Genomic DNA, 15070 nt, shown 5'->3' with positions numbered 1-15070 from the left:
GAATTGTTTAAAGCAATTGAAGAGCACAGGGAAAAACGAGAGAAGTCCATGTAATAGCTCAGGTAGTGTAGATTATAGTAGTTTAACTGCACAGAATAACAACCTCATTAGCCAAAGACATTGGAAGAATGATAACCCAAAGAAAGTAGACTGCAGGCCTAATGTGTCTTGAAACTTTTAATTTGCTTTCCTGTAAAAATAGTAAAACGTGACGTATCAAGGTTTTTCTCCTCTACTCTTCAATTGAATAAGCCAAAAAGGGAAACATGTAAGTAAGAACAAAGGAAAGATGAATATTAATTACACAAATCAACACATCTGTTATATTTCAAAGAAAGATATACATTACAAAACATTACAATATTAAAACCATGTTGTAAATGAATTTGGACAATTGTAACTAACCATTATTATGCCTGAGCAGCAACTCTGAGTGTGAAGATGTCTGTTCTGTGACGTGTCTCTGACCACATCTTCAAAAGCATTTTTATTGTTATTTAGCAATTAAAAAGTGAAACGAAATAAAATTGTAGCATGCCCCTGCCATTTATTATTTTATTGCAAAAGATAATCATTGAATTGTTTCTTTAATGCTCCAAATATTATTTACATCAGTCCCTAATGGATAATATCAGTTCTGTGACACTTACTACAAGCAATAAAACTGTCTGTCTTTTGTCGATTCTGTGACACCAGTCCTTTTTGTGGGATTTATTACAGTTCTTATTTCGTTATTTCTTTCTCAACAGATACAACCAATTGACTTAATATTGAAAGAGTTATGTCATATAAACTTAGTATAGGACTGAAATAAAAGAATGTAGGATTTTTCATGTTGTTAAGGAAGGTTAATCATGAATCACAGAACTGACATTATGATACAAAATGTACAATAAAATAATATCATCTTTCAAATAATCGCGTGGCCAGTTATGTAATATCAATCTACACATTAACAATAATATAAAAAAATAATAATTAAATAAATACATAATGTAAATTATCTGGGAAACATAGGCCTATCTCATTTTCTCTGATTTTACTAATTTTAGCCTTAATCATTCCTGAGATTTTATTACATAAATTACATTCCCAGATTCAGTTTCTACAGGGTTGTCAATGTATTCCGGCAGAATATGGGCGTTGGAGCTAACTTGTTCCTGTGTACTTAGCTCAAACTGTCCCATATCTGCTTGGAACAGAATGTTACCAATCATGTGTTCCACAATGCATCGCGTTCTTTCGCTGTATGAGCGATGTTTTGTGGCAACAAAGTCTCCAAAGATGGTGCTCGTATCTTTAGCTTGTTGCTTAGCTACCGTTGCTTGTAAAATGGCATAGGCCTCTGATATTCTTGTGTCCTCTTTCAATTTCCTTTTCCTCAACCCCTCAGATGTAAGAGGACTTGCAGTGGAACACACTGGAGTTGAGAATGATGTCAATCCCTCAGATGTAGTACAAGGCACTTGAGTTGAGGCTGAATCCAGGTCATCAAAAAAATCTCGCGACGTTTCATCAGGCACATTGTTATTCTGGCCTTCATCCTCGTTCTCGTGACCTAAAACCTCCTAAGAAAAAATTATTATATATCATTACGAGTTCCCAAATTTAAAAACGCAACTACAATTTTTTCCCCTTAGAAATGCCTTTAATAACTCCTAAACATAAAAATAATTTCGGAATATATAGTTTATATTGCTTTTTTTTTGTTAAATACTAGGTTAGGGTAACTTGTTGACTAGTTTCAGCCTGTGGGTTATCGTAACTTAGTATTTGAACACGTGAAAGCAATATAAACTATATATTCCGAAGTGATATAGTGTTAAAAGTTGTGTAATCAAGCTGTATAAAAATAATAGTAGTTAGAATTTCAAAAAAGTCATGTCTTTATGGATGTCTTTCTCTTCCTCAGATGCCGTCTAGTCCTGAAGAATGGCGTGAAGTATCAAAACGCTACAATGAAGACTGGAATTTTCCACAGTGTTTGGGAGCATTAGATGGTAAACACTGCATTCTACAATCACCGATTAATAGTGGCACCGAGTTTTTCAACTATAAAGGGACATTTATATAGTTTTGTTGGGAATTGTGGATGCTAACTATTCCTTTATTTATGCTGATGTTGGATGCCAAGGAAGAATTTCAGACAGTGGGGTCTTAAGGAATACTTCATTCTACAGGAAACTGCAGAACAATGAACTTGGAATTCCATCTGATGACTTTCTCCCAGGCAGAATGGAGAAAGTCCCATATGTATTCATAGGAGATGATGCATTCCCTCTACAGAACAATTTGTTGAAGCCTTTCCCAGGTGTACAAGAAAATGGCAGCAAAGAGCGAATATTTAATTACAGGTTATCAAGAGCACGTCGTATAGTGGAGAATGCATTTGGAATTCTTTCTGCTGTATTTAGGGTTCTTCGCAAGCCAATGTTACTTCAGCCAGAAAAAGCATGCACTGTAGTACGGTGTTGCTTGTATTTGCATAATTTTATGCGTAGAAGTGATTCTTCTAGGAATCTCTACACTCCTAATGGAGCATTGGATGCTGAAGTTGCAGGAAATGTTACTGAAGGAAACTGGAGGAATGATACTGCACTTACATCATTCCTTCCCTTTAGGAGGGTCCCAAGGAAGTCGGCAGTAAGTAGTCAGTCGATCAGAGATGAGTATGCTACTTATTTCATGACAGAATTGGGAGAAGTACCATGGCAGCGAAAGTATTCCTAAGAGAATGTCAAAGTGTTTGTTATACAAATATACTGTTTGATGCTTTGTTAACTCACGAAGAATTAGATGACATGGGCATTACCTTAAGGGGTTAGGTACAGCTTACAGCAGTAAAATTTTTGGAAATATTCAACATTTTTTTCCTCCATTACTGTATCTTGTACAATAATGAAAATTGGTATGTGTACAACACTGTCCTTCTGCTATATGAAAAAAAGAAAATTTTAAGATTTTAAAAAAATTATTATATATATTTTTTTTCAAAATTCGTAATGGTGGTAGTTCACTGTGCAGTGATGAAGCATTTCCCTCATAACTCATAAACTTGATAACTTTTTCATGTTCTCTCTCTTTTATTTTATTGCTGAAACTCATGTTTACAATATCATGCTCTTTCAACTACATTTTTTGTTAGAAGGAAATACTGATATTTGACCATTTTTAATGATTTTTTTTATCAGACAATCTATCAAAGATAAAGAAATGATCTTGCATCATATTGTAGATACAACATGCATAAATACACACAAAAAATTTCATGACAATGTTGGATAGTTTTTGAGTTATATGGGAAATGCTTCATCACTGCACAGTGACCTGAATTTTTGAAAATAAATAAATAATGTTTTTTTTTAAATCGTAAAAATATGTTTTTCACATAGCAGAAGGACAGTGTTTTACACATACTAATTTTCATTATTGTACAAGATTCAGTAATGGAAGAAAAAAAATGTTGAATTTTTTCAAAATTTTACTGCTGTAAGCTGTACCTAACCCCTTAAAAGTGCCCATATTTGCCTGATTTCCCATATACAGTGCATTCAATTTCCAAATAACCCACATTGAGAATTATATAACGTAGGTAAAACTATCTGTGTATCTTGTTTATAGTAGTAATAGATATGTGGTTAATGAGAAAGACAGGCTACAGCGCGACATCACATTCTTAGTTGTAACAAGGCCAACATTGAACAAGTTTATATATAAATGTACGTTTAACTTGAGTTTAATATAGCAATTCCTTTGTTTTTTAAAACTTTGAACATGTACTTTTATTAGGCGATTGTCATGGTGGCCATGACTAGACCATGATAACCATGTGACTTGATTTGTGCCGAAGCCCGTCTTTCTCGTTAGCCACGTAATAGAGTTTGTTGTATTGCAATTTATGTCACTATGTTATTTTTAGTATGTGTTTTTTTTCAAGTTCCTTTTACTGAAATAAGTTTTTTTTGGTATTATTATTGTTATTATTTATTGAATTACCTTCTGTATTCAACATATTTGCAAATGTATTACATTTCTATTTGTATTTATATTGTGTATGCCTATTCCAATAATGAAATAAATGGTATAACAGTTACCATAACAGATACATTCTGTAAGACCAAAAATTAATCTTTACGTACCGGTAGGTATTTTGTCATTAAAGCTACATCAAATCAGACACAATTTTCTTTTGCTTCATTGGTTTCTGTAAGATATATATAGTGATAAACACGTGGTTTTAGTTTGTAGCCACAAATACTTTGAACCAGTGCTTGAGGTGGAATGAACAAAAGAACCGGGATGGTTTCTCCCTTTTTATTCATAGACATAAGTTATGAAAATATGCTGTGTGATGTACAGTTTAGACCTACAAACATATTACAGTAGTTTATGTAGCATGCGTTAAAATAGAGTCACATATGCATTACATACTAAGAAATGCTAAGAAGTAACAGGATGGTTTTAAGCCATTTCAAAAGGAACAGAGATGCCATCCTGTCACACCTTGCCCCACCTCAAGCCCTGCTTTGAACATAAAAGTAGCTTGATATTTTCCTATATATACTATTGCACAGCTGCAGCCTACTCCCACTTGTTACCAATTACCAACATACCGGTAACATGCAAGAAGTCCAGGAAGAATTACTTGGGAAATGGTCAGTTTCCCTAGTATTGCATCCTCAGGGGCCTGCTTCATAAAATTAATAAATCAGAATTATTGCCAAAATTCTCGTAATATCAGTAACCAATCTAATAATATCAGTAAAATGTTTCACAAAACAGCACAAGCAATAGAAATCACTCATTAGAATTATTCATTGAGTGTATCTTTAACTAAATTCCATTTTGGTGAAAAATACATACAGTGTAGGGTTGATTTTGAGGACAAAACTGTGGAAACAACATTCCGACTGAAATAGTGTCAAGAGGGAGTGCATGTTTGTCTTCCAAGAAATTTTAGGCGAAGAATATATTATAATTCTACATAAACATATGAAACAATGAGAGATTTAGATAAAATTTTGAAACATATGTGCTTGGGAGAATAATTGGTAACATGTTGGAACATTCCACTGCAAGGAATGAAGCACTGTCCTGAAACCAACAGCTTCAAATTGCTGTAGATTTTGGCAGCAATACGTGTTTTTCCTCCTGAACAAAAATAAAATGGTTTTAGGCAATCTGTTTATCTGTAAGTTCACTGTCTCATCCACCTCTGTTTTCTTTGTTGGCATCCTTTGTTGCTAAATTATTGGCTTCATTTTGTTCACAAGCAGTATGTACTAATAAATTCCATTCAGAAAATACGTGCATGAAATCTAGCTTATGCCTATTAGAAACCTATAGATAAAAGTATCCAAACTAGTGATTTGTTTGAAATTGACTTCAGTCACTTTTATTTTCCTTACACTAATGGTCAACATTTTATTGGATAATGTGATCAGAATTTCTGAAGCTCAAAATGGGACATTTACATTTTCCAATAAAATGTGACTAATAGGCATCCCAACAAAAATGGTGGAGACATTGGGACGGAATGTCTAAAATAGGACTGTCGCATTCAAAATGGAATGTCTCATCACATTATAATAGATGTACTGTGTCAAACAACAGAAATGATTGATTGTCTGGTTCCATCCTTTGTATAACAACGTTGTTTCTTTGAATTTTGCAAAATAATTTTTGCATTTATACCCAAATTCTTAATTTTGTAACTAACTTATGTACTGGTATGTATAGTATTCTTTATAGGCAACCTTTGTTCAGGAGAAGATTACTTACTTATTAATGGCTTTTAAGGAACCTGGAGGTTCATTGTCGCCCTCACATAAGCCTGCCATTGGTCCCTATCCTGTGCAAGATTAATCCAAGCTCTATCATCATATCCCACCTCCCCCACCTCAGATAAACTCCAGAACATGCATTGCACCCTTGTGCACACAAAATAAATTATTGGCACTAAAAAGTGCCTTTTCGTAAATATAATGATGCACATTCGACAAACGCAGACAAATCTGCTCTTTTTAGTATTTTAAGACATAATTTGGTAGGTGCAATCCGTGTTCTAAAATTTTCCCAAATACGATACGGTAATTCTTCAGAAAAACTACACCAAAGAAGACATAACTTTCTTTTGCTTCATTGGTTTCTGTGAGATGTATAGGCCCTACAAACACGTAGTTTTGGTTTGCAGTCACAAATATACTTCAACATAAAAAAAATCGTTGATCCTTATCTCTACTGTTGCAGCCTCCCAATGTTGCTGATATAACACTCGAGAAGTAAGATCTAATATTATTACACCTATAAAAATAATTTTATTACTTCACTAACTTCTGTTTCAAAAACTTTTTGCACAACTCATACAATACATAAGCTTCATTAATAATATTAATCAATCTTCTTGTATCCAGCTGTTTGCTGACAACATAAATTCCATTATAGTCTATTAATAATATTAAGATTATAATATTATTGGTTATCAGCTGATTCTAAATGATGTTAAGTCGCGTCATGCGTGATAACAGTGATTAGGCCTACAGTGTTGTTTATTATTGTTTGTAAGCATTAAGAAACGATTTGAATGTATCACATCACATTATATTGTACATGTTTATTGTATTCAGGACCCTTGTGGTCACTCAAAATTCTTTGAGCTGATGTCTATAATTTAGAAATTTATTATAGGAGGTATTTTTTATGATAATCCTCTCTGTTATCAAATAACAGAGATGTAGCAATGTGAAACATTTTCACGTGTGATTTTTTGCTTTCAAGTTAAAATAGGTTTTAATATACTGTAACTAAATTCTCCAGAAAAGCTACACCAAAAAAGAAAAAGTATATTTCCTTTTCCTTGACTGGCTCTATGAGATTTATATAGTGATAAACAGGTGGTTTTAATTAATGATAAGTAAGCTTAATACTTAAAACAATAGAAGTAAAGATCAACTCTTTTTATGTTGAAAGTATAGCCTATTTGTGACTGCAAACTAGAACCACGTGTTCTTTGGTGTAGTGTCTCTGGAGAATTAGCAAATAAATCTTACAAAAACTCATTAATAAATAAATACGTTTACTGGTAATACTTACAAATGTGTCAATTGTTTTCCTGGGCGTGAATTTCTCCAAAAGGAAGGACATATATTTGTATGCGAACCAAGTCGACTCATATACTTCGTCACTCCCCATTCCAGATCTTTTCGTAGACTTCTGCCTTTCCCTCCGGAATGACGTAAGTAGGGATTCAATTTTCTTTTTGACTTCTTCTGCCTACAATAAACAACAAATATGTATCCACTGAGAATAAATGAACAAAAATAATTTTCAAATTTTGCACGTATTTGACTCGCCTACCTTGCAACTGAACATCTTCCCAATAGCTTCCCAAGCATCATGTTTTCTTAATTTATTATGGTAAAAAGGATGCTTGGGATTCCATAACGCTTCCTGTTCCCTATATACATTAATAAGATTAATAACGGCGTCTTCTGTCCACTCGAGCTTCGACATCCTGATAGGGAAATTAAACTAAGCGCCGTGTTCTGCTGCAAACTACAAACTGGTGGCAAATCGCGTCCACAACGAATACCAACTTCCTTTGATGTACCGACAAGCGACGGATCACTTCCGAAGGCAAACCGATCGTTTGGTTTGCCTTTGCTGCGACGTACACACGTTCCGATTGCAATCAGCGAATGCATTCCTTTGTCGTTCGTTCGTTGTTCGTTCGCTATGTGTGTACGCACCTTAACGAGAACCCACGAGCATTATCGAACACCGACGATTTGCGAAATTTCTGTTTGAAAGTTTCACGAGTTGGAACGTAGATTGTTACGAGTAGTATAACAGTTTTTAAACAGTGTGTTTTAAAAGATGTTTTTTTTTAACAGTGTATTTTAGAAAATGTGATTTTTGCAAGTACGTACTGTATATTAATGTTACGTATATTTGGTGATTTATAGTTAATGTAAGTGATAACAATAATATTATATTATGACTGATATAATAAGTAAACTGTTACGTTGTCCGTTTTCGCGTCGTAATGACATTGAAAAGAGAAGTATTTTGGACAATGGACGACCCACTCTTGCATTAAGCTCTATTGTTCATAAAGTCAGTGCTAAAGGTGCAAGAAAATTTAATCCTTCATGGTATGAAACACTATGAAATGGAAATATAAAAATTGGAGGTTTATCTTTCGATAAGGTGGAAAAATTCAAATATCTTGGAGCAACAGTAACATATATAAATGATACTCGGGAGGAAATTAAACACAGAATAAATATGGGAAATGCCTGTTATTATTCGATTGAGAAGCTTTTGTCATCCAGTCGGCTGTCAAAAAATCTGAAATTTAGAATTTATAAAACAGTTATATTACCGGTTGTTCTGTATGATAGTGAAACTTGGATTCTCACTTTGAGAGAGGAACATAGGTTAAGGGTGTTTGAGAATAAGGTTCTTAGGAAAATATTTGGGGCTAAGAGGGATGAAGTTACAGGAGAATGGAGAAAGTTACATAACGCAGAACTGCACGCATTGTATTCTTCACCTGACATAATTAGGAACATTAAATCCAGACGTTTGAAATGGGCAGGGCATGTAGCACGTATGGGCGAATCCAGAAATGCATATAGTGTGTTAGTTGGGAGGCCGGAGGAAAAAAGACATTTGGGGAGGTCGAGACGTAGATGGGAGGATATATTAAAATGGATTTTAGGGAGGTGGGATATGATGATAGAGACTGGATTAATCTTGCACAATGTAGGGACCGATGGCGGGCTTACGTGAGGGCGGCAATGAACCTGCGGATTCTTTAAAAGCCATTTGTAAGTAAGTAAGTATGGTATGAAACACATAAATGGCTAACAGGAAGTGAAGTTAAAGCTAAGCTGCAGGTGGTCACGTTTGTTATTGTAATCTAAAGAAGGTACTTGGAATCAGATCATATTTGTAACTCGGTAAGTCTAAAGAGACTTGAAAAGAATTTGAATCCAATTTCGGAAATGTTGTCTGAACAAGAAGGGTTGCAAGACAACAGTATTACAATAAACTAGAAAAAACCGACAAATTATGAGACGGCTCATTGATGTAACAGTATTGTTATGTAAGCAAGAGTTAAATTTTCGGGGGGCATGATGAAAGCGAGCTGTCATTGAATCGCGGGAATTACATAAAAATGTTCTGTCAATTTTGCCTACCCTGGACATTTGACTACGAGCCGCCACTGCACTATACTGAAATTTCGCGAAGTTCATTAGTATTAAGAGTTCACAACAGCGAAATCCATAACTACCATACTTACTTCATCAAACTTTTATCACTGATATATCTGCTTAATAGTGACAAGTGTACAAAATTGCATCCGCCTATGATACGTGGTTTGCATTTTATTAATTATTTTATTGAAATATTGAACCGCTTTATATAAAAAAAAGGCGCTTGCACTACAATTGACATTATTCTTAAGTGATTTTTACTTATATGGATCCTTACATACATGGAATCAAAGATTATTATAGGGTTTGCTGTAAAATTAATCAGTAAATTACTAGAATTTTTTATTATAAAAATAAAAAATTAATAGCCATAAAATTTCCTAGTAATTTACCCATTCGCTGTACAGAAAATTCCAATAGTAATGTTTGTTCCAATGTATATAAAGAATCATATAAGTGAATATCAATTAAAAATAATGTAAATTGTGACGCATGGGACTTTTTGTATAAAGCAATACAATATTATTCTATTAAGTTATTAATAAAATGCAAACCACTTATTATAGAGAGACGAAATTTTGTACATGTGTTATTACTAACCAGATATACTACTGATAAATATTTTGTGAATTTAGCTTTAAAAATATGTAAGTTAGTAATTTCAGTATAATGTCCCCAAGGATACACTGACGTGAGGTTTTGTCATTTTTGGTCAAAAAAAATCGTTTCCTTGTTTTTATCTTTAAAAATTCATTTTTGGTCTAAAGATGCCCTCTGCCAATTTTCATGACCATACGACCGGTCTATCAGCTATTTAGGGTCACATTTTTAAAAGGCTGCGGGCTTTGACTGTTAATTTAAATGCTCCGTCTACGCCCTCCACTCTGAATTCTGCGACAATTTTTTGAAATTACTCTATATTTCATACATTATTTATTATATTAGATTTCCGATTGAGCCAGTGTAGCTTCTCGACTTCTCGAAATATTTCTTCATAGAATCTAACAGGTGTTAGGCCTACTTCAAAGGCTTCTTTCCTTTAAAAAACATTCAGTTACAAAGGAGAACACAACTCTTGTCTAAAGAAAAATTCCACTTGTTGCTAGTTGCCATAACAACGTGCTTTCCATGCTTGGTTTCTGTTTATGATACAAGAAATATTTGCAAGTTTCTAACAGTTTTATTGTTAGTGTTATAATAGTGTCTACAGTCTATAGTGATTTGTTAATAATATTTATCTATTATAGTGTTTTCATAAGTTTACATAGTTTTTTTAGTCACCTTTGTTTACTAGTGTAGGTTAGGTGTGCACAGCGTGGTAGTGTATATAAGGGTAAGTTCTGTATATAATATGCTAAGCGGCTTCGAAGCTGGGTACCTGGTTCTAATGAAGTGCACTGGCAGCAATCTAAAACATGGGGGCATGAGATAATTACTCTGCCTACCATTAAAATTCACTTCACCAAATCCCCAAGGTAAAAAAAAAGTAAAAAAAAATAATGTGCTAGGTCTATATGTTTCAAAATGCCTAGAAAATAAAAAAGACAGATACCTGGTTCATTATTATCATCATCCAAAACTTTGAAGTGAATTTTCTCCACTTTAATATACTGTAAATTTTTCATTGCTAAAAATTCTACTCTTTCTACAGATTTTGTACTACGTGCATGATTTTTTGTAGAGTTTTTTTTAAATTTATTTATTTTATGTCGTTTTAGCTTAGGAAGTCATATCGCGAAAATACATAAACAATTCTTACAGTTTACATAGAGTTTATTGTATTACAATAATCATTAGAGGTTTTTGAATATGTTCTTAACAAAACTTACTATCAGGATTATACCTAACACTAATATTTTTTGTTGTTGCTGTTGTTTAGTCAAATGTCCGAAGACATGTTTGAATCTCATAAGTACCACCAATAAGGCATCACTCATGAGACAACTAGGCCAGGACATAATGGGGTAGGGTGGCCAGTTCCTTTCTCCCTCCAGTGCATACTTCGCCGATTAGCTACATATTCCACTAATCAGACTTCAGATGCATACCGGTACAAACAATTGTTCTTCCTCTGACATATCGTCAAGTGAGATGTACTGCCTGATAATACTATATATATGCATATCAGCCAGAATATCAATAAAAGGTATTTTTAATACTATTTTTTTACGCTCGAGTTGAATTTTTTCCTTTTTTTTACACTTTTAGTGCATTAAATATTTTTAATTATTTTTTTTTAGTAAAATAAAAGGAAAATTGTATAGTAAGTTTTGTTTCTGAAGGTCTGACAAGTAGCCTATGTAGACAAAAATTCTGGCCATAATAGTAGCAATTTTTGAAAACCTAAATTTACACAATTTAAAATTGCAAATTAAAAGTACAAAATTTCAGAGATCTACCTAGAATAGTTTAGAAAATTGAAATTTCACATCAGTCTAATCTTAATAGGGTTTCTAGTTTCTACGGTCTCTGCATTTTCCAATCGAGCCAAACAATACAATCTTGTCTCAAGAATGAATTCAGAACTTCACAAATATATTATGCCATTCTTGCAAATAGCAAATAGGATTAAATTCAGAAATGCTTGATTTGAAAGGGAGAAGATGGTAAAAATTTGGCACTGATCCTAATAGGTATGTGATTTTCATTTGTTTTATGTAGAAATATCATTGCTGAAACAACTTAAATTCTAGATTAGTTTTATAAAAATATTTTAGGGCCCAATTTAAAAAAAAATAAATATCAACATACAGTCATTCTTTAATCTCACAATGTATGCTCGCTTAGGTAGTGGATCGTTCCTTTTTATATTTATAGTCACTTCTTTCTTTTTTCCTTATTTCTTTCACCTTGTCACACAGAAAACAAATGTGCGCTTTTTTCAGTTCTCTGTTAGCAGTTCTGAACACAGCAGCATTATATTTTTTTCGCACTTAAATTACATTCTTTCCCTATGCTCCTGTATACTGCATAGCGCGCGCTGGACTAACAATGGCGGATTTGTAGGCATTTGCCGGCTCAAACGATTGCGGTACTCTGGATATCCACGGACTCTGATGCATCCAGCTCAGAAAAACCGTGCGGCAAAGGAAGTGTTCAAGTAACACATTAATACCAGGGTTCGATTCCCCCATTATAGTAATTTCTTGGAATTTGTAATAGAGAATGGAAAATTATCGTAAAATTGGAATATTTAAAGCGCCACTGCCAGGACAGAGAATGGACTGAAAAACGGAGAGAGGACTGAGAGAACAGAGAGTGGACTGAAAGCATATAGAGTGGACTAAGACGACATGAAGTGGACTGAGAGTACATAGAGTGGACTGAGAGCACATAGAGAGGACTGAGATGACAGAGAATGGATTGAGAGCACATAGAGTGGACTGAGAGAACAGAGAGTGGACTGAGAGAACATAGAGTGGACTGAGAGGACATAGAGTGGACTTAGAGCACATAGAGTGGACTGAGAGGACAGAGAGTGGACTTAGAGCACGTAGAGTGGACTGAGAGGACAGAGAGTGGACTCAGAGTACATAGAGTGGACTGAGAGAACAGAGAGTTGACTGAGAGAACATAGAGTGGACTTATAGCACATACAGTGGACTGAGAGGACATAGAGTGGACTGAGAGGACAAAGAGTGGACTGAGAGCACATAGAGTAGACTTAGAGCACATAGAGTGGACTGAGAGGACATAGAGTGGACTGAGAGGACAGAGAGTAGACTGAAAGGACTAAGAGGACATGGAATGGACTGAGAGTACATACAGTGGACTGAGAGCACATAGAGTGGACTGAGATGACAGAGAATGAACTGAGAGCACATAGAGTGGACTGAGAGAACAGAGAGTGGACTGACAGCACATAGAATGGATTGAGAGGATATAGAGTGAACTTAGAGCACTTAGAGTGAACTGAGAGGACAGAGAGTGGACTTAGAGAACATAGAGGGGACTGAGAGGACAGAGAGTGGACTTAGAGCACATAGAGTGGACTGAGAGAACACGGAGTGGACTGAAAGGATATAGAGTGGACTAAGACGACATGGAGTGGACTGAGAGTACATAGAGTGGACTGAGAGCACATAGAGAGGACTGAGATGACAGAGAATGGAATGAGAGCACATAGAGTGGACTTAGAGCACAGAGTGGACTGAGAGGACAGAGAGTGGATTTGGATAACATAGAGTGGACTGAGAGGACAGAAAGTGGACTCAGAGCACATAGAGTGGACTGAGAGAACAGAGACTGGACTGAGAGGACATAGAGTGGACTTAGAGCACATAGTGTGGACTGAGAGGACATAGAGTGGAATGAGAGGACATAGAGTGGACTGAGAGCACATAGAGTGGACTTAGAGCACATACAGTGGACTGAGAGGACATAGAGTGGTGAGAGGACAGAGAGTAGACTGAAAGGATATAGAGTGGACTGAGAGCACATAGAGTGGACTGAGATGATAGAGAATGGACTGAGAGCACATAGAGTGGACTGTGATGATAGAGAATGGACTGAGAGCACATAGAGTGGAATGAGAGAACAGAGAGTGTACTGAGAGCACATAGAGTGGACTGAGAGGATTTAGAGTGGACTTATAGCACATAGAGTGGACTGAGAGGACAGACAGTGGACTTAGAGGACATAGAGTGGACTGAGAGGACAGATAGTGGACTTAGAGCACATAGAGTGGACTGAGAGAACAGAGAGTGGACTGAGAGGACATAGAGTGGGCTTAGAGGACAGAGAGTACACTGAGAGGACAGAGAGTGGACTGAGAGGACATAGAGTGGACTTAGAGCACATAGAGTGGACTGAGAGGACAGATAGTGGACTTAGAGCACATAGAGTGGACTGAGAGAACAGAGAGTGGACTGAGAGGACATAGAGTGGACTTAGAGCACATACAATGGACTGAGAGGACATAGAGTGGACTGAGAGGACATAGAGTGGACTGAGAGCACATAGAGTGGACTGCGAGGACATAGAGTGGACTTAGAAGACAGAGAGTAGACTGAGAGGACATAGTGTGGACTTAGAGCACACCGAATGGACTTAGACGACAGAGAGTGGACTAAGAGGACAGACAGTGGACTGAGAGGACAGAGAGTGGACTGAGGACATAGAGTGGACTTAGAGGACAAAGAGTTGACTGAGAGTGGACTGACAGGATAGAGTAGACTGAGAGCACATACAGTGGACTGAAATGATACAGGGTGGACTAAGAGGACATAGAGTGGACTGAGAGGAAATAGAGAGGACTGAGAGGACAGAGAGTAGACTCAGAGGACATAGAGTGTTCTAAGGGGACATAGACTGAACTGAGAGGACATAGAGTGAACTAAGAGTTCATAGACTGGATTAAGAAAACATAGAGTGGACTGCAAGATATAGAGTGGACTAAGAGGACATAGAGTGGACTGAGAGGACAAAGAGTGCACTGAGAGCACATAGAGTGGACTTAGAGCGCATAGAGTGGACTGAGAGGACATAGAGTGGACTAAGAGCACATAGATTGGACTTAAAGCTCATAGAGTGGACTGACAGCACATAGAGTGGACTTAGAGCAAATAGAGTGGACTTAGAGCACATAGAGTTGACTGAGAGGACATAGAGTGGACTGAGAGCACATAGAGTGGATTTAGAGCACATAGAGTGGACTGAGAGGACATAGAGTGGACTAAGAGGATATAGAGTGGACTAAGGGGACATGGAGTGGACTGAGAGGACAGAGAGTGGACTGAAAGGATAAAGAGTGGACTAAGAGGACATGGAGTGGACTGAGAGCACACAGAGTGGACTGAGATGACAGAGAATGGACTGAGAGTACGCAGAGTGGACTGATAACAGAGAGT

At 35.9% G+C, this 15070-nt stretch overlaps 1 protein-coding gene across 1 annotated transcript; it reads right to left on the bottom strand.

Moving 5' to 3' along the window:
• Nucleotides 1-296: 296 nt before the first annotated feature.
• LOC138699617 (uncharacterized) lies at nucleotides 297-7749 on the bottom strand. The gene is made up of 3 exons (XM_069825641.1): nucleotides 7357-7749; nucleotides 7093-7272; nucleotides 297-1568 (listed from the first exon to the last, which is right to left on the bottom strand). Exons 1-3 carry the CDS (start codon nucleotides 7510-7512, stop codon nucleotides 1059-1061), a joined length of 846 nt encoding a protein of 281 aa, XP_069681742.1. The 5' UTR covers nucleotides 7513-7749; the 3' UTR covers nucleotides 297-1058.
• Between the last annotated feature and the right edge of the window lie 7321 nt (nucleotides 7750-15070).

The sequence above is a fragment of the Periplaneta americana genome, chromosome 1, assembly GCF_040183065.1.
Source record: "Periplaneta americana isolate PAMFEO1 chromosome 1, P.americana_PAMFEO1_priV1, whole genome shotgun sequence".
NCBI lineage: Eukaryota > Metazoa > Arthropoda > Insecta > Blattodea > Blattidae > Periplaneta > Periplaneta americana.
This window is presented reverse-complemented; position numbering and strand designations above follow the sequence as displayed.

Coding starts and splice junctions, on each gene's coding strand:
- LOC138699617 (XM_069825641.1), bottom strand. CDS start 7,512: ATGTCGAAGCTCGAGTGGACAGAAGACGCCGTTATTAATCTTATTAAT. Junction 7,273..7,356: donor GGAAGATGTTCAGTTGCAAG/GTAGGCGAGTCA, acceptor TGTTTATTGTAG/GCAGAAGAAGTCAAAAAGAA. Junction 1,569..7,092: donor GGAAAACAATTGACACATTT/GTAAGTATTACC, acceptor ATTTTTTCTTAG/GAGGTTTTAGGTCACGAGAA.